This window comes from Rosa rugosa, chromosome 2 (genome assembly GCF_958449725.1).
Source record: "Rosa rugosa chromosome 2, drRosRugo1.1, whole genome shotgun sequence".
NCBI classification, from domain to species: domain Eukaryota; kingdom Viridiplantae; phylum Streptophyta; class Magnoliopsida; order Rosales; family Rosaceae; genus Rosa; species Rosa rugosa.
In genome coordinates, this window is record NC_084821.1 from 71,883,139 (window position 1) to 71,906,817 (window position 23,679).

Here is a 23,679-nt window from a genome sequence, read left to right on the forward strand (position 1 = left end):
TTTTGATTTAACTACATGTAAATAGTGTAAACGAATGTAGTAACTTTGTTCTCAATATTGTAATTTTGATTTACATAAATTGTCATTTTTGTTCAAATAGATGTAAAATCAGTGTATGATAAACATCACAGTATCATAGCTTGTCTCTTTCTTCTTCATGAACATGATCTGGGTTCTATGCGTTCTAAGCTCTCTCACTCTGTACTCTTCTTTTCTTCCTCAATTCCTCTCACGAAATGACATTGAATTTCAGTTTTGAACATCCAAAGAAATTTTGCTCTATCTGACTATTAGGTAAGTTCAATTTGATTTTCTCTTTGCATAAACTCAATTTGCTCTACATAAAAAACGACATATGTTTTTTTCAATTTGTCGTCTTTGAAAACAGGCCTAAGTGCTGCAGAATAGAAATATTGTTTTCTTTCTTCTTACAAGAACTATGGTTTATTCAATATGGTTAACCTTCTTTTCTTTATTTGAATGAGTCCCTTTTGTTTTCTATTGAGTTTAAACTTTAAAGTTTAAACTATATATAGAACATAACGGATCTACAGAGAATAAATTGGGAATTTGTCCATTGAAGCGCAAAGAGAAAGATAAAAGGAAGTATTAATTGAAAGAAGATCAATTTAGATTATTATCTGAAAAGCCATTTTTTGGAGAGAAATTGAGGGGTGGGGGGGGGGGGGGGGGGGGGAAGAGGACAAAAAGAGAGCTTAGAAGAAGGGATAGAACCCAGATCGATCATATCCACGAAGAAAAGAATTGATCATGTTCATGCAGAAGCGAATTGTTAGTTTTTTTTTTTTTTTTTTTTTGGGTAACGGCAAGTTAAGCTATAAAATCTTTAAATTTGGTTGAAAATGATGTGGCGAATTTTGAGACCATCAGATAATTTAGAACATCAAGATTTAATGAACTTCACGTAAATTCACAGCCCTCTAACTTTAGAAGAGCTGGATCCATGGAGGAAATACATGGAATCTGAAACTTGATCCGAGAATAACAAAAGGACACAGCGATCCCTGTTCTAGTTTCTACATGTGCTTTGCCTTTGCTTCTTTATGGAAAATAATCAAAATATATACATATGCATGCATTCATAATTTCATAGCATTTTGAACTAAAAGAACAAACTTACATATAACTAAGCTTATGCTTTGGTCTGGTACGTACTGCAATATTATAACCAAGCTGTCATTGAGCATGTTATTGAAGGACCGAAAGTTAAAAAGTAGATGTGATTTCTTTACTGTATTTTGTAAGAAATATTTGAAAGTGACCAAAGCAGGAAATATCTGAAGGTTGATCTACATGGAGCTGGGGTCTAAGGTTCGTCAACTTGAAGCTAGCCGACAACTTTCTTTTAGTTGAAAATGAATCTAAAGCGCCCATTGTTTAGTAAGTAATTAGCAACCTGAGTTAACTGCCAAAACCACCTTTGAGCAAGTGAGCAATGCCTGCATAAACAGTATCTATAGTTCGTTGGAGTCTCCATTTATATATCAAATTTGGCTTGTTGATGAATGATGATCAATTGATGATTACCTTTTGTGGCATGCATTGCCTTTTGTTTTTCATGCAAAAAAATAATAAGGTATAACTGGTACACGGTAAAATGCTAATTTGCCTTGTTTCTGCTTTCTAAAACATGCACCACGATTACTTCCCTGTTTTCAGGCTTTATGGTTTGCTGATAATTGACATCAACAAAATGATATTATGGGTCTTTTTTCCCTAGAAATTCATCCTATATCAAAAAAGAGAGTTTCTATTGGGACATCTTAATCTACTCACTAGACCTCCCTCATTTTTTAATTATTCAATGACATATGTATCATTATACAAAAAGACTGTTCAGACAACAAATTAATAATGAAAATATTTTTTCCCTCTATTAATCTAATAATAATGGACAAACATTTACTACTTTAATTATTCATTTCCATTTTATTTCTCATTTTCTTTGTTTATAAAAGGTTTTGAAGAAGAAAAAAATCAAGAGAAAATGCATTCAAAATTACTTGGCGAATTATATAAAAATAAAACTATGACGCAAGAGAGAAAAAAATAGACAAAGGTCTTTCTCTTGAGGATCATGAAACAGGGGATAGAGAGCCCTCATAATAAGTTTGTGAAGCGGCATATAAGATAAAAAATAAATAATAAAAGAACATAGCATGAACAAATTTAATATTGCAATCTATCTAAAATCCAGCATGCAACCATAAACCATAAAAACTAAGCTTTGAAAATCAATAATTAAGCATGAAATAGTAGGCTTGAAAAAACCCTAATAAATTTCTGTTAATTAGCTACACTATCTTTTTCCAATAATTATCTCAGATTTTTTTTTTTTTTTTTGAACAATGTCAAGTTTCTTATGTGGTAAACAAATAATTATGGGAGCATTAAAACTCACCTTTAATGCTCCAAAATATTTTCTTTTATGAGTAAGGTTAAGTAAGGTATTTAAAAGATGTTTACTTAGCAAATTTTACTTTTTAAAAAGCAAATAGGAGGTCTAAAAATATGAGAGGTTAAATGAGCAAACATAGAGGTCCCAATAGAAAAATTCATCAAAAAGTTATTGTGCATTCTCGCATTGTTCCATAATTGTTACTTATTCTTGTCATTTATAAATTTTTGTTGGTGCGTTTTACAAATATATTCTTTTTAGAAACTATAACCCTTACAAAATGTGAAAAGTTTGTTCATAATTTACTAGAAATTTGAAATAAATAATTACCTATGGTTTGTGCCGCCTCAATCACCTATCATCATTCTCCACAAACAAATATATAAATTACATAAAAGACTTAACAAAAATGACTCAACAACACATAGATCATGGCCACACAAAAGTTGGTAGGGTCCATCAGGAGGTACAAACTTCATGACTCTACGACTCCAAGTTTTTCTTATGTTTTTGAGGGAAACGGAATCAGATTCCATTATATTAACGACGTCTCTCCGTCATATGTTTGTACATGTTGTTTCAAATTAATTAATAATAGAGGCTCTAATAGTATTATGATAAACTCATTCAATTTCAAATATGATATTCTAGAATTTTGTGATTATGATAAAGTTTTGTTTGATAAATATTGATTTGTATTATGAGATATGATGATGGTTTAGATAGTTTTAGTGGTGTATTTAATTAAATGATAGAATACAAAATTAAATATTTAGTGTATTAGATAAGGTGTGTGGAAAAAATTTCTCACTCACACAAATATGCTAACATATAAAATAAGTAATTCAATCATAAATGTTGATTATGATAAAGTTTTGTTTGATAAATATTGATTTGTATTGAGGATGGTTTAGGTAGTTTAAGTGGTGTATTTAATAAAACGATAGAATAAGAAATCAAATATTTAGTGTATTAAATAAGGTGTGTATATTAAACACTTAGGGATGTACGGACAAAATTTCTTACTCACGCAAATATTAACATATATACATTTTAAAGTAATTCAGTCATAAACATTAACTAAAATATCCCAAGGAATTACAGTTTGCCACTCCAAGACGCCTATAAATTGGAGCATTGCTAGAACTCTCCACTCAACATTCATCTGAAAGCTAGAAAGGTTGAGAGAGAGAGAGAGACATCAAGACATCAAATATAGAAAGCAAGGCAGATCGAAATGGAGAATTTCCCGGTTGTTAACATGGAGCAACTCAACGGTGAAGAGAGACAAGCAACCATGAAGAAGATAAACGATGCTTGTGAGAATTGGGGTTTCTTTGAGGTAATAATATAACCTGAAGATTATATTTTATGTTTTGACTTGTTATGTATGTATTTATAACTAATTAACTCCGTTACATGTGTATATATGAAGTTGGTGAACCATGGGATATCCCATGAGCTGATGGACAAGGTAGAGAAGCTAACAAAGGAGCACTACAGAAAGTGCATGGAGCAAAGGTTCAAGGAAATGGTGGCAAGCAAAGGCCTCGAATCTGTCAACTCTGAAATCGAAGATTTGGACTGGGAAAGCACCTTCTTCTTGCGCCACCTCCCTTACTCCAACATCTCCCAAATCCCCGATCTCGACGAAGATTACAGGTCACACTTCATCACAGATCACACATGATATTTTTCCATATTATGTAGCATGCATGCATATTGATTAGTTTAAATCTTGTGGACTTCAGGGAGGCCATGAAGGAATTTGCAGTGGAACTAGAGAAACTGGCTGAGCAACTGTTGGACTTGCTGTGTGAGAATCTGGGGCTGGATAAGGGTTACCTGAAGAAGGCTTTCTATGGATCCGAGGGACCAAATTTTGGGACCAAGGTGAGCAACTACCCTCCATGCCCCAAACCGGACCTGATCAAGGGACTCCGGGCCCACACCGACGCCGGTGGCATCATCCTACTATTCCAAGATGACAAGGTCAGCGGCCTCCAGCTCCTCAAGGATGACCAATGGATTGATGTGCCACCAATGCACCACTCCATTGTCATCAACTTAGGTGACCAACTTGAGGTATAGATCCCCACTACGTGTACTTTGCATTATTATTTGCCATACAAGCGTCAGGGGATAGTTGATCGTACTTTTGAATTGTATATTGTATTTTTGCATCTCCAAAAAAGAAAATAGAGAAGAGAAAGTCTTTACATGTAAGTATCAATGGTTTATCGAAAATCAACCAGACTTAAATTTTTATGACAAAAGAAGAAGAATCGTCACAAACCACAAAAGAAGAAGAATCGTCACAAACCACAAAAAAATCAGAAAACGATGACAAAATTAAGACTTCAGCTGCAGTGTTGGGATACTAGAAATTAAAGGGTTTATCGGCCAAAATTTTTCTGGGGGGTTCGAGATTTAGGAGCATGTAGCGATTGCCTTAGACTCTTATATCTGGGCCGTGCCAAAATTTCTTAGTTTTACTATCAGCCTACAACAATCTGATTTTTCATTTTAATGCTCTTTTTTTTTTTTTTTCTTTTTTGGCCTATAACTTAATTCAGGTGATCACTAATGGCAAGTACAAGAGTGTGATGCACCGTGTGATAGCGCAACCTGATGGAAATAGAATGTCGATAGCCTCGTTCTACAACCCAGGCAATGATGCTTTTATCTCTCCAGCACCAGCAATGCTTGAAAAACAAACTGAGGAATGCCCAACTTATCCAAAATTTGTGTTTGATGACTACATGAAGCTCTATTCAGGCCTCAAATTCCAAGCCAAGGAGCCGAGGTTTGAAGCTATGAAGGCTATGGAATCAATTGCAACTGTTTGAGCCCTGAAATCAGTCGATTGACTTTGTGTGTTGGTCTGTGTGTAGTTACTATTGTAATAAGGTTCAAGGTTGTTAAGGGCAGTTAATTTCGTTTTTATCTACCTGAATTTCCTCCTTGTCTGGTGGGAATTTAGAGTATAAATTAATAGAGCTATAAGCTAGTTTGGCAGTTCGGGATTTTCTGGTGAATAACATCAATATCAATGTTTTTGATGTACTGTCATAGAAACAATATGGAATCTGATTAAACTGTTTTTGTAATAGAGAATTGTCATATAAATACAAATAATTATCAAAATACCAAAAATTTCAGGGACCCATGTTCTTGAAAGTTCTCATTGTATTGGACTAGAGGTTTTGTAATTAACAATGCAGATTCTCATTCTATCTGGTCTTTTGCATAATATAATCCAACATTCTAACAAGGACAATCCATGTTCAGATATTTTTTATCAAGGAATATTCAACAGTAACAATACCAAAAAGGAAAAGGGGGAAAAAAACAATTGTGAACCAGTTTGCATAGAATTGGAGCAGCAAGCTAAATATCAGATCCTAGGCACATAAAGTTGAGACTTGCACACTCATCAGTATTTAGAAAATTGTTTAAGAAAATGTCACCTTTATCAAATATAACGATTGCAATTACAAACCGCACTGCACGAAATAGGAGCAGGAAAGCTAAAATCAGACCCTACGCACATAAATTTGACACTTTTAACTCATCAGCACTGCAAAAACTGTTTCGAAAATGTCACCTTTACCATAAGAAGGTTGCCCAAAATCTTTTTAGTACACACAGCTGCACCTTCAATCTTCAGAACTGAATGAAAGGAATTCCAGTATTCCACCATTTGGTGGAGAAAAACAAGCACCTTCCTCTCTCCACCAGTTTATTCTCATGGTCAACAAGCACCCTATGAAGATGTATCCCAGAAGCCACCATTCAATAAATAATATCTCACTTCTCTGCAACAACCTCACTGTCCTTATTTGCTTCACCAGGCACGGTACTTTCTAGATTCTGAACTGGTTTTTCACCTTCCTCGACTACATCGACCTTTGAGCAATGATTCTTCAGCACCATTGCAATGTCAACCTCAGAAGCTCCAGCAAGCTTAAAGCGCTCCACAGCAGCATCCAAGTTTTTCTCCCAACCATCCAGCCCCAACTTGCATTCAACCTGGGATCGCTCAAAAAGCATGTTACCCCAAAAGAGATGGATCTGTGATCTCATAACAGCTGCCTGTTCTGCTGCTTCATCTGCCGTCAACTCAGTTGCTCCTGATGACTCACCTTCATTGCCACTTCCTTGTTTTTTCCTTCTTTTCAGCATTTCTTCCTTCTTGTTTGGACTTGGATCCTTCAGCTCCTTTGCTCTCTGCTCCTCTAGCTTCTCCCACATCTCAGTTGCTACTTTCATCTTCTCCTCTGCGCTGTCAAAAAGCTTCAGCATTTCTGTAGAATCGCAAGTTGAGAGATCTATCTTCTTAGCAAGTGCAAATGACCAATGAAGTTTGGCCATTTCAAATTGCTGCTGCCCCAATGCAAGCAAACCTTCATAGAAGTCAGGCTTGATCGTGAGTGCCTCCTCATACTTCTCTCTGGCCAAGGAATACTTATCCTTGACCCAGTCATAAGCAGTTTGAAGCTGAGTTGCCACTACATCCTTTCCAGCAGACTCATCCAAGGGAATTCGTTTCCTTGCCGCACACATATAAACATTTCCCCAATTAAAGAAAGCCAATGCAGCCACCTCCTGAAACTTTGAGGCAGCCTTGTCAAAAAGAATCTGAGCTTCTTCACTAGTTACTGCCTCTTCAAGAGCTTCCGAGCAAAGCTCCATTCCCAGCTCATGCAAGTCAATATGAGCATCTGGATCAATACCAACATGGCTGCGGAAGAGCTGAGAAAACTCAAACAACCAATCATCCATCTCTAGTTCCTTGCACTCAGGATCTTCTCCGGCTCCTGGTTTCTCTTTTGGAGCTTCTTTCTCTGTCTTATCAATTTCATCATCAGCAGCTTCCAAGACAGATTCACCAAGTGATGAATGAGAACCACTCTCATCTTCTTTGATCCCCTCATTTTCAACAGGTTTCTCCTCCTCTTCTTCTAACAAAGGTGGCTCCTGCTCACGGCTCACCTCCACAATATGCAATCTTAACATCCCAATTGATTCTGCCTTATCTTCAGGATCTTCTAGAATAACCCTGTCTGCAGAAGACTCCGCCAACCTAAGTTCAGGGGTCGAGGTTATAGTCACCAAATCACCATCATTATCCTTATACTTAATCAAAACTGACTTTGATGACGGAAAGCGTTTTGTTACAGTTTCTCTCAAAACTCTGAAATTGCAATTCACAGGCATTTGGGCAAGCCTTATGTCGTGATCATACACAAGCTTCAATGGTCTCCACCGAATTGCAGCCTCTGCACGCTGCCTATGAACAGGCAATGACACTGACGAAGAAGATGATAGCTCCTTCTGGTTAGCCTTACTTGGGTTAGAAGATCTTGAAGTACCATTAGAAGGCTTCAATACAAGCTTCGGGAACTGGGTTTTGGGCTCAGGTCCATTCTCAGATGGCGAAACCGTATGTTGCTTCTCTAGCTTATTAACTGAAGGTAAAACAGGACCCCCAGCAGAAGCAGCTCCCTTCTTTGGTGCAGGCCGGGCAGGTAAACACGGCCCCAGACCACCAATCGGAGCACCACGAACTGCAGAAGCCCCAAGAGCAGCAGGGGACGGACGGCTCTGGAGGTCCTGCTGAGCCTCCTGACGAGGCCCAAGAGCCGTCCTCACCCGCTGAGCAATCTCCAGAGCATCCCTGTGATTCGGGTCAGCCCCCAACAGCACCTGAACATCCTGCATCGCCATTTCATGCTTCCCTATAGCCTCATATGCCCGAGCCCTCCTCAGAAGAGCCCGGACAAACCGGGGCTGAACCTGAATCGCCATAGAGCACTCGGAAATCACAGTTTCGTAATCAATAGGCTTCATTTGCATCAAGCAAGCCGCCCTGTTGCTATGAAAAATAGCCCTATCCAGGTGGTTCTTGGGAGTGAGCTTGAGAGCATTATCATACTGCTCAAGAGCACCCACATAGTCCTTACTCTGAAACCTCTTGTTCCCTTCCTCTTTGAGCTCATGGGCTCGTTTCAAAAAGATTGAAGAGTCCAAATCCACAGTGCCATTAGGAACTGAATTCGAATTGCTATCATTCGAAACTTGATTTGAACCTCCCTTCTTTTTCCTACCCCCGGATTTCCCCATATAATAAACACAAAATCACTCACCCTGTATATACACAATCTCTTATCTATCTAGCTCAAAATTGAGGTATCTGAGGACTAAAGCAACAAGCTTTGGACAGTTTTGAAAGATAATTCAGCTAGATAGAAATGGGTACTTACCAATCACCAAGCTCGAAAAAGCATGAGTCTTTGATGCAAGGCTCCGATTGTGATTGATGGGCTTTCGGAGCCTGGAGAATTGGAAATGGATAATTTGGGTACACAGCGACGGAGAGGGGGGAGATAAAACCCTTGAATACCTGGAAGCACACTCTTGGGCTCAAACCCTAGATGGATTCCTTCTGGGTTTAATAAACTGAGGTGGGTCCTTGTGATTGGATGATTTATCACCGTTGATCCCTGGTGCATTTGGTATCGTTGACTTTGACGGTTTGACCCTTTCTAATTGGATTTGGATATTTGGTACATCGTGTAAAAGGCACAGATTATTTTTTTATTTTTTTTTTAAATCGGACTGAGATAGCAAGCCACTTTGATTATGTTAGTGAGTTCGCACTCACTCGATCAGTATTCTGACCGAGGTCTACGAGGGTATCCCAACAAAATCAGACTAATAGACGCATGAACCTGAAAACCTCTCAAACATGTTGGCCACAAACTGGTGAGAGTTTGAACTCAAACATTGGACATGGGGGCTCTATGTTGGGCCGCTCGACCAATCTTAACACACCAAGTGGTTGTGAGCCTGAGCCTTTAACTGTAAAATTTTGTTTCTATTTATGCTTTATCTTCACAAACAAATCTTAGTTTTTTTTTTCTTTTTATATCTAAAGTCTTACTTCTCTTCCAATATAGAGATGGAGATAGAAATATGACACATTTACTTATTTGAAATAGAAATTTTTTTAGGCCAAATAAGTAAACGTGGAAATTGTGTGAAATTTTGAGTAATAGTTTGCCCTTCAATTATATGATTCATTTAATTTTAATTAACTATTTGCAACTATTATAATTATGTACATTTGTTTTATGTATTTGTTTGATGCATTCAAATGAATGAGCGATTTTTGTTTACATTGATTTTTTATAGAGATTGTTTTCAATGATTGATGTAACTTTTGAATGGTTAAATCATAAATTTTAGATTACCAAATACATGTAAATAAGAGAGAGTTTCGATACACATGTCTAAATCAGTTTAGATGTAAGTATTTTTCTAGCATGTTTATTGAATGTGTGTTTTTGTGGTCATATACTTTAAAATGCATCTTAACACGCACCTCAGAAGCCACATAAATACATTAGGTGGTGGCTCATGTAGCATGTACATACTGCTTTGTTTATATCACCTTAATCACATTTCTTAGTGTTATGGCATCTAGAAATTGCATGATTTTCACTTATTTGATTTCACCACTTGATGTCTAGATTATATAACATCTCATCATTTTAGTAAATGGATTATCTTATATATGAGATGTTGGAGGTAATTAAATGGAGATGATATCAATTGAAGTCGAGTTTGGGTCAAATGTCTGTTCTTTCAATGTTGTTGGGGTTTCTACTTGGAGCTCAGTTTGGAACACATGTCTTTTCTTTCAATGTTGTTGGAGTTTATATTTTATAGGAATAAATCCCAACTGCTTTTGTGTCTTTTAAATCTTCATCGACGAAAAACAAAAATAAGGCAGAAAAGAATAAGAAATTTCTTATTTCTACTTTTATGGTCATTTTAAATACAATTTTTAAATACTTCATTTCTTATTTTTCAAATGATTGTTAGATCATTTGTTATGGTTAAATTGTCGTAACATTGATATCATTGACTTTAATAGTTTGAGCCTTTTGTTGGAATGCATATATGCAACATGTCGAGTAAGCAGGTTGAGCTATAGGTATCAAGGCATTTCCACAATCTGTTCATTCTTATACAACAATCCCATGTATAGTTATAGAAGTGGAGATAGATTTCTTTACGAAACTCGCGTATTAAGTAAATAATCTACCCCTTAAAGTACATGACTTTAGTATCTAATTATGTTATGATTAATACTGAATCTAATGTTTGTAGCATATCTCTTTGGTATTACAAGAATTTTTACACAATTTGATAAAACAAAAAAATGTATGTTACAATTTGCCTTGAATTATAGGGTTTTCAAAAGGAGCTTTAGTCCTCTACAGCTCTACAAGTTTAAATAATAATAATAATAGTTAAGAGGACTGGGCCTTCTTCACCAAAAGCTAAAGAATTGGGCCGGTTTCCCCGCCAAAAAGATAAATTTTGGGCGGGTAGACTAGCAGCATCGACGCGGGTACAATAACAGCCCAAAACTGTACCGTTGAAGGGTAATATGGTAAATTCGCAAATGGAACATAGGGTTTGGGCGTCTCTATAAATACCCACCATTCCTCGCTCTTCATCAAAATTGTGCCATGCGCCTCCTCTCTGTCTCTCTGCGCATCTCTGTGTTCTTGTTTCAAATGACTCTTTCTTTTTTCAAATGCATTAAAGTTGTTTTGAACTCTTTTCTCACACAATTATCCGATCTAAATTCTCGAAGCCTCCGTTCTGTAAATCAATGAGGGACAAATTTGTGTGTCTCTTAGCTTGGAAGAACATGGAGGCATAGCGAATGGGCTAGTCATCGTTTCAGTCGTCGTTGTTAGTTAGGCGGTCTGATTGTTTCTCGTCTAAATTCATTTTGATTTAACTTTTTGATTGTGAGAAAGAGTGCAAATGATGTCTGAATTTTATAAATTTCTTCACTTTGAACCGATTGGAGTGTTTTTCTCCTTGTGGATATTTATACTCACTGATGCACTCTTCTTCACTCTTAGTTTTGGTTTTGTATTTCAACTCTGGTATTCCTAAACCCTGAAGATTAGCTTTTATGAACAATGCAAGAATCGCTTTCATAGTTGGGTTGTAATTGATTTATAGAGGTTCATACTGGGATTCCAACAAATGAATTAGAGAACATAACTTGGATATAGGGTATAGATTGATACAAAAGAAATATACAGTTGGTTTATGATATGATTGGTTTCTTTCACAGTGGAGCAATATGTGAAGCACAAGCATGATGAGCCGTTGTTTGTGATTTTTGTTGAAAAAGTTTGGATCTTCAGATGAAAATTTTGGCAGTGATGATGAATTTTACAGCTTTATGCCAGTTCTGCTTCAGAAAATTCGTGATAGAGAGAGCTGTCTTATACTCTGAGCCTTGGGACTTTAATATAAAAGATTGGAACTTTAGTAGCCCAAGTTTTAGATTTAAATGAGACCTGTGATGATTCAATCCGATTGTTTGAGGTGTGGTGTAGCCGAGACCCTGAAAAGGGAGAACCCCTTGGTGAAGCTACATTTCAGATGATATTAATGGATTCAACTGAGGTTTAATTACACCCAATTTCTATAACAAGACTAGCAAGTACTCAATATGCTGCTAGACCATAAAGTTTGCAATTTCTATTCTCTCTGATTTGAGTGCGCTAATATTGAGTTGAGTTGCCGCTCAAGCTGCAAGTACAAGAACTTTAATCGTTCCTTGACTGTTCGCCGTCAGTATCATCGGGCTATCCCTCTTCCAACATACAGCACTGATAAAGTATGACCCTGCACCATCGTCTTCTTCGTTGTTGTAGTTTAAATCCGATGAGCCGAATTTATGCCAAGCCATAGGTTTTGGGATACCCTGCAAGTAACCATCAACACCATATCAGCCTCTTATGAAAAACTGATTACAACTTTGGCTGTTGTGTGCCTGGGGTTTAGTTTGTTTCTTAAACCTTGTGATAAACGAACACTTCGTTTGTCTCACTACCGCAAGCAATGTAGTCATTGTTTACTGCAAGACCTACAAAGTTCTTCTCATTCATGTGGCCTCTATACGTGCACAACTGTGAAAAACAAAGAATTAGCGCAAACTCAGTTTAGGAGCACAGTGAATGATACTTCAAGTTTCAAACCACCAACACTATCGGTATAGAAAGATAGATCCATAACTCGGAAACATGACAACTCACCGGCAGGTTTTCCTTTACATCCCACAGTCGCAATGTGCTGTCAGTGGATGCAGAAGAAAGTTCATTGTTAGACAAGAATTTCACATACGAAACAGCTTTCCTATGCCCGCTAAACACATGCAGTGGTTGGCTGACATTTCTCAAGTCATAATAATGAATGTGATGATCTGCAGAACCAACCTGCAAAATTTTGTTCAAGTGTCAAAGCTACTAGGAGGGTTTTACCAGCTAGACACCCTTTGTTGATTGAACTCAGTTCAATATAAATACTAAGATTATTCAACCAGTAACTGGTATACTATGCATGTATCAAAAGCTTTCATTTTGAGAAAAGAATATGCACACGAGGCCAATCTTAAGAACAGAGACATACTGCCACGAAAAAGCTGGATCCGGGATTGTACTTGACAGAACAAATGTTTGCCTTCATGTCGATGTTCAGAACACTTTCTTCTTGATTTGTGCACCAAATTTTGACCTGTTTGTCAAGGAAAGTACACGCTGAGAGCCTGAGACCAGTTATAAACATAAACCAATCTAATACCTTCCTAGCTAACTATGACTATGAACAGTCCGGTTATAGGTCAGTTATTAAGACAGCTCACAAAGCTTTGCTATAAGCTCCAGTTACCTTGCAGTCATCACTTCCAGACACAAGCATTGAAGGATCGGTGCTTGAAAAATCAACACTCCAAGCTCGCTTTTCATGCTCCTCATATTCCATCACACTCTGGAAGAAAAAATTCTTGTTAAGTAATCAGATGGATGTGCCGTATTGTATTAGCAGTATTATGAAAGCAAGGAAAAGGTTTCGCTACCTGACGAGTAGTTACATCCCAAACTGTTACTATCCCCTCGTAGTCACTACTAGCAATTTGGTTTTTAGTGTACTTATTCCAGCTCAAGCAACTAAGTTTGGATCGTGTGGATATCTCTTCGACAGCACAGTGGATATCTTCAGGTTCATTAACAACCTGGAAGTGATCAGAAAGCAACATCAGTATCTCAAAGCATAAAGCCTGAAGGTGATGGACCAAAGTCTAGCAAATCATTTTCATAAGAAGAAAATAAAGCAACATATAAAAACCAAAGGTGATGATCTATCACAAATTACACCACAACCAACAATTTTTAAACAAAGAGAGACATCTGTGAAATAAACAGATACACAGCTTAACATCCACCCTGGAGACATTATATATAGTTTTAGCAAAATTTACAGACTGAAGCAGTTGCACTTTGAAGCATTAAAAGGCCGCTTACCGAGGAAAACTCAAAAACCTTGATGCACCGTGAAACCCCAGCAGTAGCAAACAATTGCTCGTCTCGATCAAATTCTATGCTGTAGCAAATATAATGGGAATCTCAAATGCCAACAGACTTTAGCATAATCAGCTGGAAGATATTATTAACAGTCTGAGATTTTTGTAGCGGCCAAATGACATGACATGGTCTACCATGTCATTGTTGTGCCTATATGTATTACTGACCAAGTCAAATTAACAAGTCTCTGATGAAGGGAGAATCACTCCAGAAATTATTCTCAAGATAATTTTCCAATATTTTAGAGTCAATGGCATGTTAAAACTTAAAAGTACAAAAGGAATGGCATGTGAACTCACCTCGACACAATATTTGCAGAGTGAAAAATATCACCTTGTCTCAGTTCAGAAATGACCCTCAATCGGCTGGTTCAAGCAACCAAACAGAAGGTGTAAGTAACTATAGCAGGACAGGGTTTACTAAGAGAAACTTAAAACTGATACTTCAAGAAGTTTGTACCTGTACTGTGTAAAGCCCTTTAGCACAGAGTGGAAGTCTTCAAGGCCAGGATTATAATCTTCTATATCCATAGCATATGAATCCCTTTGTTTGTTCCAATTTCGCCGCTTTTGCAAGTAACACTCTTGTAGGTCATTGAACTGTTGCAACATAAGAGATGACATCAAGAAAAGAAAAGTCCCAAGGACTCGGAAACTCTAAAGTTCAGTTACTAGCCTATCTGAAGTGCAGAACTCCTTTACATTGGCCTAACCACAATGAGTAACTCTTAAGATCACAAATTTCTAATGAAACATTAAGTAGAAGGTCCAATTCTGGAAAGAAATTTGATAAGGAATAATAACATGGACAATTCAAAGGTCATTAACATCCACAACAATTGGCCAGGCTGTTGTTTAACGAACCTAAGATTAACTAAGCAAAAAAAAAATCAGCATAAAACAGGATTACTAACCTGTGAATGTACTCGCCTCTTCCTTGCCACCGACAGTACTTGTGGAGTAACAGGCTGCATAGACTGTGTATGGTCTTGCACATCATCATTTACAACAGCCCTGTTGTTATGTAAATTGATAGAACTCATCTGCGCTTGCACATATTGTGCACTATAGACAATGTCATTGCTCTGCTGATCATCACCAAGCATTCTCAGTCTCACTGACCTATTCTGTTGTTGCCTGTACAGTTCAATTCTACGTCTCTCCACCGCAATCATGTCCTCCTTAATGTAATCAAGATCAGCTTGTATCTGCCGAGGAAAATCTTACATCATCATCAATCGTCTACATGCCAAATATTAATTAGACAAAAAAAAAAAAAAAAAAAAAACCTCCATAACAAACTTAATCATGTCTCAACCTACCTCATTGAGCTCCTCTAGCTTTTGCCTTCTAAGGCAATGCAAGAACCCAAGCATGATCTCCATGCTCGACTCAGACTCTTGCAGCTCCATTTTCCTCTTCTTCTCTTCAAGAAGAGACAACAGCCCTTCCAGCTCTCTAATTGACATATCGCAACCCTGTCTAATTAGTTTCGAAACAAGTCTAAGTCATTCAAATCTACACAACAAAAAATCAATTCACCACTGCAAAATGAGTACTAGGCATTGCTGACCTCATGCAATTTCTGCCGCAGATGCTCCAACGGAGACCCAGCCCTTTCTGTCCGATACGCCATAGATTTTCTCAACAACTGCAACAAAATATTGATCAACATCCACGTAACAACGCACATTCAACCAAAGCAAAACAAGTAGGGTTTCCAACGAACCTTGTCGAGCAAGAAATTGGGAAAGATGAGGCTGGGGGTGAGGTATTGACCACAGCAAGGACAGTCGCTCTTGATTCCGAGATGAGTGACTATGCAGCTGTGGCAGAAGCTATGGCCGCAAGCAGTGAGGAACGCGTCCCTTATCACCTGTATGCATATCGGACACATCAAGTCCTTGTCCGGCGGAGCCTCCTTCTGAAACGCCGCCGTTTCCGCCGACGATGAGTCTGCCGCCATTAGCTCCAGTTTCGCCACGGTCGGGAACATTGGTCCTCCACCCATTCAATTCTTCCCCTATTCGCAATAGATTTGACTCTATGAAAAGTTTCGGTCATCCATCATAATATAAAGGAAATATTGTTACAGAAGAAGGAAGGCAGTGATGGAGTTGAGCAGTTAGTCTCCGTAGTCGTTGCTTGCGAGGCCTGAAAACGTTGTGAGGGCGACAACGGTCCACGTAAAACCGGTGCTTTCTTTTATATTTTTTCAAAAAATGTTGAAACCAGCGAGCTTTGAGCACGATGCTACCCCGAAACTGGTTCAGGAAATAGTGAAGCACTAGGTACTTAGGTACGTGGTGAAACAAGAATCATTTCTTTTCTACCGTACTCAGTACTCTTCCTGTTCTAGCACGTCGCATGTTCCGGATTTTTCTACCATTAGATTTTATTTTCGCCTAATTACATGCACCTACTTTATCTAAATTGGCGGGTTTCAAATTTGTCTTTTCACTTTTCAGTCATATTTATGAGAGGCTAATTTTACGGCCGACGTTGAAGCAAATTTAAGGTGTGTCGGCGTAGTGTTTAGCCGGAACTTTCTTGCATCATTTTTTACTGCTGTTCCATAGTAATGGACATGCATAACCGCTCTTAATCACTAGAACTGCATGTTTTTTTTTTTTTTTTTTCTCTTTTCATCTCTTTTTTTTTTGAAAAAAAAAAAAAAAAAAGAGATAGTGAATGAGTTTGTGATCTTCTGGTTGGGCGAGTTTTGTTACTCGTCGTTAAGGATAGTGAATGAGTGTTGCTAAATAAACCTAATGCATGTCGATTACAACGACAGCTCATTAAGATGACAGCTAGTACTGGTGGACCGCAAACTCACTGATGGACGTTTGAAATTTGTCACAAATTCACAACAACGTGGAAGACATTGTGGTAACTTAGGAAAGCTCTGCTTACCTCTGAGTCTAGTGGGTCCGCGAGTACGAGAAAAGCAAGATGCTGGGGTATGACAAGCTAATAATACCAAGCCCTATAGGTAAAACTGAAAGTCCCAGCAACAATGTGAAACTGTTTCCTACGTACCACTTCAAGTGAGGATGTCAGAGAAAGCAAACTTCATTGAATAACGAAGAAATCTGTTGGATCTATAGTATTGTTCTGTGTATACAAAACTCTTCTATTATCGTTTATAACTTCTAGCTAATGTCTCTGTAAGTGTTCACTCTGCTGGTTTCGTTGCAACGGGTTTTGTAATACAATCTACAATACCTTCACAATCTGTTTGAGGAGCGACACAGATAGACTCATCTTCCAAGGGATCTTCTACAATTGAATGAGGAGAAAAGAGGTTCCCGTGAGTTTGGCAGGCCTTCATCGTCTTACAGTGCTCAGCTTCATCATCTCTTATGTTCAGAAATACATCGAACAAATTCTCTGAAAAGCAAACCGGAATTGGCAAGAAACAATGCAGAATAGGTCAATATATGGTCTTACCATTATATAAATTGATGTTACATGGTACAAATCAGACATGATGTCAGAAATAAACCAATAAAAGTTTTAAAACTGAGCTATAACTCATAGCATGTTGATGAGTTGATCCATGAATTGCCACAACAGAAACAGAGTGTTGAGAGTTACCTATTTTCGGCCTTCGAGAATTGGGAGGTCTGGAAGTTTGAAATTCATCTGGAAAAAGAAATTTTGAGGGATATTTAAATATCCGATTGCCTTCCATGATGCAGAAACAAAGATCAAAAGCTGACAAAACTTACCAAACAAGTACAAGTCACCTCCAGTGTAGTATTTTACAGCAACCTCAGGAGCAGGCAATTTTTTCAGATTCTCTGCAATCAAGAAGAAAAGAACACATAAATGAAGTGGTGTTTGAGCTAAGAAAGAGTGCGTTTCACATGCTTAGAGATATTTTGATGTGATCCTAGTGCTGACAAACTTCAAATCATACCTCCTTCAGCCTTGATAAACTTGTCATATGTTGAAAATGCATGGCCCTCTACACATTCAGAGAAGTGATCTGCAAGTCATCACACCAAATACATCAATAATCATTTACAGATGAATGCAAAACAACAAGCTAATTTCTCTGGCTACCTAATTCTGTAATGCCACTTGATTCATACAATAAAAAGACCCAAGAAACAACTTCATCATCATCATCCAAAGCTACCAGCCTAATTCTTATCTAGGCAAGTATTCTGAAATTTACATCTGGATTGGATAAAAAAGAATACAATCTTTTGGACAAGTTTGCCATATACTTTAAAAAAAAAGTTTTATTTTCTAGGTGAGAGAGGAAGTTCTTGTAACATTTAAGGATAAATGAACCAACAGGGTGTTGGGATGCAAGAGAGAGGACAAACCCAAGAATGTACAGTATATTAAACACTAGATGCTCATACTTACATGCCATTCGTGGGCTTATTAAATACATAAAAACTGTCATAAAGTAATAGAAGACCGCAATGTGCTGAGCAAGAAAGCGATCAAACCACCAAGCATTTCCTCCCAATTCCTGCAGTTGGATCCATATGCTGTTGTTAAATCAGGAACATTTAAGTAAAGATATGAAGCTACCATAATTCCACAAAAAGCTTTTACATGAGCCTATGTCAGCCAGAGCATCATTGTTCAGAAACGTTTGTTTATTTCTTTTCTTCCTAATTTCACTCTCTTCTTGCTGCAGGATTATACTTTCATATATTGTGGAATCTCCAACAAGTTAATGAATATCACAGGAGTAAGAAGTACTGATTGTACACAACACTCAAGGGATTGTTGATCTGTCTCAACAGCAGAACGTTGTAATGATAACTTGTGCAATGGATAAAGAAAACACAACAACGTGCGCGAACATGAATACTGAAGAAATAAGAAAGATCCTCACTTCCATGATAAGCAAGTGGTGCATCTCATTCCAGCTCTCAGCAAAATGCACTTTCAAATAATCTCTTCTTCTCCACCAGCCAAAAGTCTCATACAAGTGTAGAACAGACATAAAGGCTGCCAAAATTTAAAAACAAAGCCCACATGTCAACTAATCACAATAGTCAATAATATTCCTAAACAGATAAAATGAACAACTGGAGAGTGGGGAATTGTAGGAGACACGAGCATTTCGATTCACAATAGTCCTTAGAATATAAGCATAAAATCGCCACATATTCGTAAATAGGTAAGATGAACAGGTGGAGAGATAATAATATACAGAAAATCTGTGGGCACCCACTTTCATGATCTTAGCCTCCACCAATAGTAACACAAAGGCCTTCCAAATTCAGATGAATCATATTTCTAACAAAAGATAGCAGGCCACTCTTACGAGGTGTATGTGAAGATGAATGGATATCTTGTTGTTAAAGTGCATTCAAAACTTCTTGCCTTTACATTTCTTGACATTCTAGGACAACAATACATACACAGTACACACTTGACTCAAAAGTGTATTGATAACTTGTCTTCAAGTACATGAGGTTTACCTCTCTTGTTTGAAAAGGAAATTTTATACATACAATACAAATAACCTTTTAGATAACTGAAAAATTATCACCAAACAAAACTTTAGCACTTACCGAAGTAGGGAACCCTTGCAATAGTTTCCAGTACAAAGAACCTGGCATAATCACGGTCGTGGTAAAGAGTATCAAGTACCTTAATCACTGTATCCTGAAATGATCAGCAGAACTACATTACAATCCAACACCAACACCGACTCCACAGCCAGAGACAGAACCTCCTAATCTACCCAAGTGTGTTTATTAATCCAAGAGTGTAACAAACTGATAAAAACGACATCTTAAAGACTAAGCTGTTCAAGCCAACAAAATGGATCAACATAGCTTCAAACTGACAGCATATCTGCATTAGAGCTAGAGTAAATTTGTAAAACGAACAATTTAACAAGAGTTGAGATTTACCGTAAGGAAAACGTTGATGGATTGTTCACCCTTGATAACCCATTTCTCAAAATCACTAGAAGGCTCACTCTCAGAGGCCTCCCCACTGCTGGCTTTCACTTCATCAGACGTAGTTGCCTTGAACTCAAAGGACTCCTCCACCACCACTTTCTCTTCTTCATCTTGGAGAATAGTTGCATGTACCCTATACAAGTTTCTACACAAAAAGCCCAAAACTTTGAATCAGAAATTCACTTTTAACAAATTGGGTAATTCAAAGATTCAATGTTTTTCAACATGGGAAAGTCAGTGAAGATTTTCTGTACCTGGAACACGATGGACGAGCTGAGATGGGATTGCAAGGAAAACGATTCAGAGAGCAGAGCGAGGACGAAGAAGAAAAAGCTGAAGTCTTCAAGGTCCTTGCTTTGAGAGACGAAGAAGAAGAAGAAGAAGAAGAAGAGCAGGAAGTTGGGATTGCAAACACCGTCGAAGACAGAGTCGCCGCTGCCATTCTCGACGGTTGTTATTGCAGAGAGAAACAGAGACGAAAATTCAGAGCTGAGAAATGGAAATCAAATTGGAATTGGGTTTTGGGTAGTTTGGTGCACAAGGGAAACTAATGGGAAAGTGTCAACGGCCAAATTTGGTGTAGAGAAATGGAGGGGCTTGTTTTGTTAGTGGGTATTGCTCGTCCTGTTGTGAGCTTGGAAGAGTGGGCGGATGACGCTGAGCATAAATTCGGGGGGTGGCCATATGTGCTATTTTTGATTGGTGCTTTTTCGTTACACGACACGAACCGGACTATATGATATTTTATTTTCGGTTCTATGAATCATACATTCCAATGTTCCATAGTTCCATAGTCAAAAGAGTAGGCTCGGGTTTTGTTTCGTGTTTGAGGCTTAGCCTAATGGCCTATTCATGATGAAATTGGTATTTGATGATTGAAAATGAGGGTCATGGCCGGTTGTGAGATTTTAAACGTTTGAGGCCAACTATAAAAGTTATGGGGTCGTGAGCTGTGACCACTTTGTATATTTAAAGGAATAATGAAGTTTATAAGTTGGTATTTGAAAATAAGTGTCATGGTCGGATTTAAAATTTAAGACGCTTGAAGCCAACTGTACAAATTATGGGGTTGTGAGTTGCGACCACCTTGCACATTTAAAGAAGTAATGAAATTTATAAATTGGTATTTGAAAATTTCTTATCGGCTATGACACACAAATTATAGACCCTTTGTGTCATAAATAATGGTGATTATGATTTTGAAGTGATATTTGCAAATTCTATATTAGTCGACTTTAGACAGTCCTGCAAGCAATCAATCTATAACATCCCTTTTACGCGCATCCCCCAAAAACAGGTGTATATGATTTCAGCAAATGAGAATCAATTTTGTATCACCTTAATCATTGGTCGCTTTTGAAGAGTGATTCTTGCGTGGGGCAGCCGCACCGCCACGTGGTGCGGCAGGCCAATCATTCCCCTAACAGGGGGGTATTTTGGGTATTTCACATTTAAAAATCAGGGACAATTTCGGAACAAAGAAAAAAAATTCTGAGATTTGATTGGGTAGCCGCACCGTACACGTGGTGCGGCTACCCGCACCTAAGAATTGGCCCGCTTTTGAATGGTAGATCTCTATCAACCTCAAACTCTTTTACAGCTGTATATGATCCAAATTCGTCAAACTATAACATGTTATGTGGCAGCATATAGATTCACGATCAAGAATCAAAGACCTTATAAACATTTGTTTATCAAAGTTGTTTAACACTTGTCTTGTGCCCCTTGATTCAAGTAGATCTAACCATTACTCATCTCTTTGAAAGATAATCATAATCATGTCATCAAAAAAAGATAATCATAATCATATATAAGAGAAATCACGATTACGTTAGGACTAGGATGGATTTTCTTGTCTCTTTGTTCATTTTGTGTTCATTTATATTCAGACTTTCAAAGAAAGCTTATACAAAACCATGGAAGATCAAAGCCATCCAATTCTGCCAAAACAAAACTCTATCTCCAGCCATGAAGGACTTGACTTGCCGAGCTTTGGTTCGTGCCTGAAATGGGTCTTTGTGGACCAGTCTAGTATATGGAGAACTGGTCTTTCATGGTCAATCTTCTTCGTCTTAGCCATTGGCGTACCACTAGTCACTCACTTCCTTCTCTCCTGCTCGAGCTGTGATGCGAACCATAGCAGACCTTACCATGTTGTTTCCCAGATTTCGCTTTCCTTGTTCGCAATGCTCTCCTTCATTAGCCTCTCCTGCTGGACTCGTAAATTTGGTCTGAAGAGGTTTCTCTTCCTTGACAAGTTAAGTGATGCAAGTGAGAAAGTCCGTCATGAATATAAGCAACAGTTTCAGGTAAGCTAGACCTCATTATTGGTAATTCTTATAGTTATACAATCATGTAACTAAATTAAAGCTTTAATTCTTTGATTCCTTATTGCAGAATTCAATGAAGCTCCTATGCTTGATTGTCTTCCCCTGTTTTGCTGCAGAGTGTGTGTACAAAATCTGGTGGTATGTCTCAGGGGCCACAGAACTACCATACTATGGTAACATGTACTTGAGTGACACAATATTATGCATGTTGGAGCTGTGTTCATGGCTTTATAGGACCACAATTTTCTTCCTGGTGTGTGTTCTGTTCCGGCTCATTTGCCATCTGCAAATACAAAGACTAGAAATTTACGCGCAAGTTTTTCAAAAGGAAACCGAGGTGGAGACAATAATGATGGAACACAACAAGATCAGAAGGACCTTTAGGATTATAAGCCACCGGTTTCGAGCGTTCATCTTGGTCTCTCTGATTATGGTTACAGCTAGTCAGCTCGCCTTTCTTGTCATGATAACCAGGTCCAGTGCTCATGTTAATATCTACAACGCTGGAGAACTCGCTGTAAGTGTCAATTAACAGATAAACTGATCTAATAGTGTTACAGAGACCACATTTAAAGAATAGTATGAAAAACATCTCTAGAGAGCTAATCTGGACTCGCTAATACAAGTCTTGATTAGCTCTCTAGAAATGAAAAGTCAGTATATATCCATTAATATGGTGATCGATATCTTATATATACTAATTCACTGATTAGTTCTGTTTTGTTTTTGGTCATGGTGCAGTTATGTTCTATAAGCCTTGTGACTAGTCTATTCATATGTTTGCGGAGTGCAACCAAAGTAACACATAAAGCACAGAAAGTTACTGGGCTTGCTGCAAAGTGGCATGTCTGTGCCACAATCCACTCTTTTGATTACGCAGAAACTGAGACTCCGATGGTGCCTCAGGTTTCCTCAAATCATCAAGTGTTTCCCTTCGGTGCTGATTTGGAATCAGATGATGAAGAAGGGGACGAAGAAGACGATCTTGACAACACCAAGTTGGTGCCAATTTTCACAAACACAATCTCATTCCAGAAGAGACAAGCTCTAGGTTAGTAACAAGGACATATCACCTTTAAACCCTTTAGATTATTATCATTTTAATGTTGTAAATCACAAAGTGGCCGGTTAATTTCTTTTTGCAGTGAAATATTTAGAGCATAATAGAGCAGGAATTACAGTGTTTGGGTTCATGGTGGACAGAACATGGCTTCACTCTATTTTTGGAATTCAGCTGGCTCTTCTTCTCTGGATGCTCAACAAGACAATTAGTTAATTCACATTAATTAGAGGAGAGAGATGGAGTTTTTTGTTTGTTTGTTATATGATTGGCGATATTGTTTTTTCTTGAATTATGTAAGTGCACGCATCAGATTACAAGCAGGCATCAAGAGAACATCCCGAACAATTTGATCAGTTTGGCGATATTAGGAAATGTGAAATTTGAGTTTGGGATCTCAATTGAATTCTAGTGTACTACTAATTAATTATTGCAGAATCAACACAAATGAGTTAGGAAAAACAAAATCA

The 23,679-nt window shown here is 37.8% G+C and overlaps 5 protein-coding genes and 2 non-coding genes across 9 annotated transcripts; 4 read left to right on the forward strand and 3 right to left on the reverse strand.

Annotated features, from left to right (window-relative positions):
• Nucleotides 1–3,563: 3,563 nt before the first annotated feature.
• On the forward strand, nt 3,564–5,437 carry LOC133729960 (1-aminocyclopropane-1-carboxylate oxidase 1). Its single transcript, XM_062157583.1, has 4 exons — nt 3,564–3,761; nt 3,855–4,081; nt 4,171–4,504; nt 4,996–5,437. The coding sequence occupies exons 1-4, from the start codon at nt 3,657–3,659 to the stop codon at nt 5,266–5,268; spliced, it is 939 nt and encodes a 312-aa protein (XP_062013567.1). The 5' UTR covers nt 3,564–3,656; the 3' UTR covers nt 5,269–5,437.
• A 326-nt stretch (nt 5,438–5,763) lies between these two features.
• On the reverse strand, nt 5,764–8,861 carry LOC133729959 (protein CLMP1). The gene has a single exon (XM_062157582.1). It carries the CDS (start codon nt 8,543–8,545, stop codon nt 6,230–6,232), a length of 2,316 nt encoding a protein of 771 aa, XP_062013566.1. The 5' UTR covers nt 8,546–8,861; the 3' UTR covers nt 5,764–6,229.
• Nucleotides 8,862–11,101: 2,240 nt separating this feature from the next.
• LOC133734947 (small nucleolar RNA snoR111) lies at nt 11,102–11,226 on the forward strand. Its single transcript, XR_009858692.1, has one exon. It is a non-coding gene; the product is annotated as a small nucleolar RNA snoR111 (small nucleolar RNA).
• A 439-nt stretch (nt 11,227–11,665) lies between these two features.
• On the forward strand, nt 11,666–11,757 carry LOC133734911 (small nucleolar RNA Z223). The gene has a single exon (XR_009858656.1). It is a non-coding gene; the product is annotated as a small nucleolar RNA Z223 (small nucleolar RNA).
• Nucleotides 11,758–11,883: 126 nt separating this feature from the next.
• On the reverse strand, nt 11,884–16,145 carry LOC133729961 (E3 ubiquitin-protein ligase COP1-like). Of its 3 annotated transcripts, none has more exons than XM_062157584.1 (13): nt 15,607–16,145; nt 15,451–15,528; nt 15,200–15,355; nt 14,792–15,085; nt 14,338–14,477; nt 14,178–14,243; nt 13,819–13,897; nt 13,374–13,529; nt 13,187–13,285; nt 12,929–13,033; nt 12,556–12,735; nt 12,319–12,429; nt 11,884–12,224 (listed from the first exon to the last, which is right to left on the reverse strand). In XM_062157584.1, exons 1-13 carry the CDS (start codon nt 15,886–15,888, stop codon nt 12,045–12,047), a joined length of 1,926 nt encoding a protein of 641 aa, XP_062013568.1. In that variant the 5' UTR covers nt 15,889–16,145; the 3' UTR covers nt 11,884–12,044. The 3 variants fall into 3 exon arrangements, with proteins under 3 accessions (XP_062013568.1, XP_062013569.1, XP_062013570.1); XM_062157585.1 differs by having other exon boundaries at nt 15,200–15,359; nt 15,607–15,670; XM_062157586.1 differs by having other exon boundaries at nt 15,200–15,335; nt 15,607–15,660.
• A 788-nt stretch (nt 16,146–16,933) lies between these two features.
• Nucleotides 16,934–20,608, reverse strand: LOC133729962 (ubiquinol oxidase 4, chloroplastic/chromoplastic). The gene is made up of 9 exons (XM_062157587.1): nt 20,074–20,608; nt 19,769–19,964; nt 19,424–19,517; nt 18,739–18,854; nt 18,258–18,366; nt 17,800–17,868; nt 17,609–17,680; nt 17,475–17,522; nt 16,934–17,267 (listed from the first exon to the last, which is right to left on the reverse strand). Exons 1-9 carry the CDS (start codon nt 20,259–20,261, stop codon nt 17,053–17,055), a joined length of 1,107 nt encoding a protein of 368 aa, XP_062013571.1. The 5' UTR covers nt 20,262–20,608; the 3' UTR covers nt 16,934–17,052.
• Nucleotides 20,609–21,521: 913 nt separating this feature from the next.
• Nucleotides 21,522–23,632, forward strand: LOC133729963 (uncharacterized). The gene is made up of 4 exons (XM_062157588.1): nt 21,522–22,128; nt 22,217–22,666; nt 22,891–23,200; nt 23,295–23,632. Exons 1-4 carry the CDS (start codon nt 21,736–21,738, stop codon nt 23,423–23,425), a joined length of 1,284 nt encoding a protein of 427 aa, XP_062013572.1. The 5' UTR covers nt 21,522–21,735; the 3' UTR covers nt 23,426–23,632.
• Nucleotides 23,633–23,679: the final 47 nt, after the last annotated feature.

What these genes read in the sequence shown, in the direction of transcription:
- LOC133729960 (XM_062157583.1), top strand. Translation starts at nt 3,657, where the DNA reads ATGGAGAATTTCCCGGTTGTTAACATGGAGCAACTCAACGGTGAAGAG. An exon ending in AGAATTGGGGTTTCTTTGAG is followed by an intron (nt 3,762 to 3,854) that starts GTAATAATATAA and finishes GTATATATGAAG; the next exon opens with TTGGTGAACCATGGGATATC. An exon ending in GATCTCGACGAAGATTACAG is followed by an intron (nt 4,082 to 4,170) that starts GTCACACTTCAT and finishes TGTGGACTTCAG; the next exon opens with GGAGGCCATGAAGGAATTTG.
- LOC133729959 (XM_062157582.1), bottom strand. Translation starts at nt 8,545, where the DNA reads ATGGGGAAATCCGGGGGTAGGAAAAAGAAGGGAGGTTCAAATCAAGTT.
- LOC133729961 (XM_062157584.1), bottom strand. Translation starts at nt 15,888, where the DNA reads ATGGGTGGAGGACCAATGTTCCCGACCGTGGCGAAACTGGAGCTAATG. An exon ending in TCTGCAAATATTGTGTCGAG is followed by an intron (nt 13,898 to 14,177) that starts GTGAGTTCACAT and finishes TATTTGCTACAG; the next exon opens with CATAGAATTTGATCGAGACG. An exon ending in GATCCAGCTTTTTCGTGGCA is followed by an intron (nt 12,736 to 12,928) that starts GTATGTCTCTGT and finishes AAAATTTTGCAG; the next exon opens with GTTGGTTCTGCAGATCATCA.
- LOC133729962 (XM_062157587.1), bottom strand. Translation starts at nt 20,261, where the DNA reads ATGGCAGCGGCGACTCTGTCTTCGACGGTGTTTGCAATCCCAACTTCC. An exon ending in CCATCAACGTTTTCCTTACG is followed by an intron (nt 19,518 to 19,768) that starts GTAAATCTCAAC and finishes TGATCATTTCAG; the next exon opens with GATACAGTGATTAAGGTACT. An exon ending in GTTTATCAAGGCTGAAGGAG is followed by an intron (nt 17,681 to 17,799) that starts GTATGATTTGAA and finishes TCTTGATTGCAG; the next exon opens with AGAATCTGAAAAAATTGCCT.
- LOC133729963 (XM_062157588.1), top strand. Translation starts at nt 21,736, where the DNA reads ATGGAAGATCAAAGCCATCCAATTCTGCCAAAACAAAACTCTATCTCC. An exon ending in ACAACGCTGGAGAACTCGCT is followed by an intron (nt 22,667 to 22,890) that starts GTAAGTGTCAAT and finishes GTCATGGTGCAG; the next exon opens with TTATGTTCTATAAGCCTTGT. An exon ending in CCAGAAGAGACAAGCTCTAG is followed by an intron (nt 23,201 to 23,294) that starts GTTAGTAACAAG and finishes TTCTTTTTGCAG; the next exon opens with TGAAATATTTAGAGCATAAT.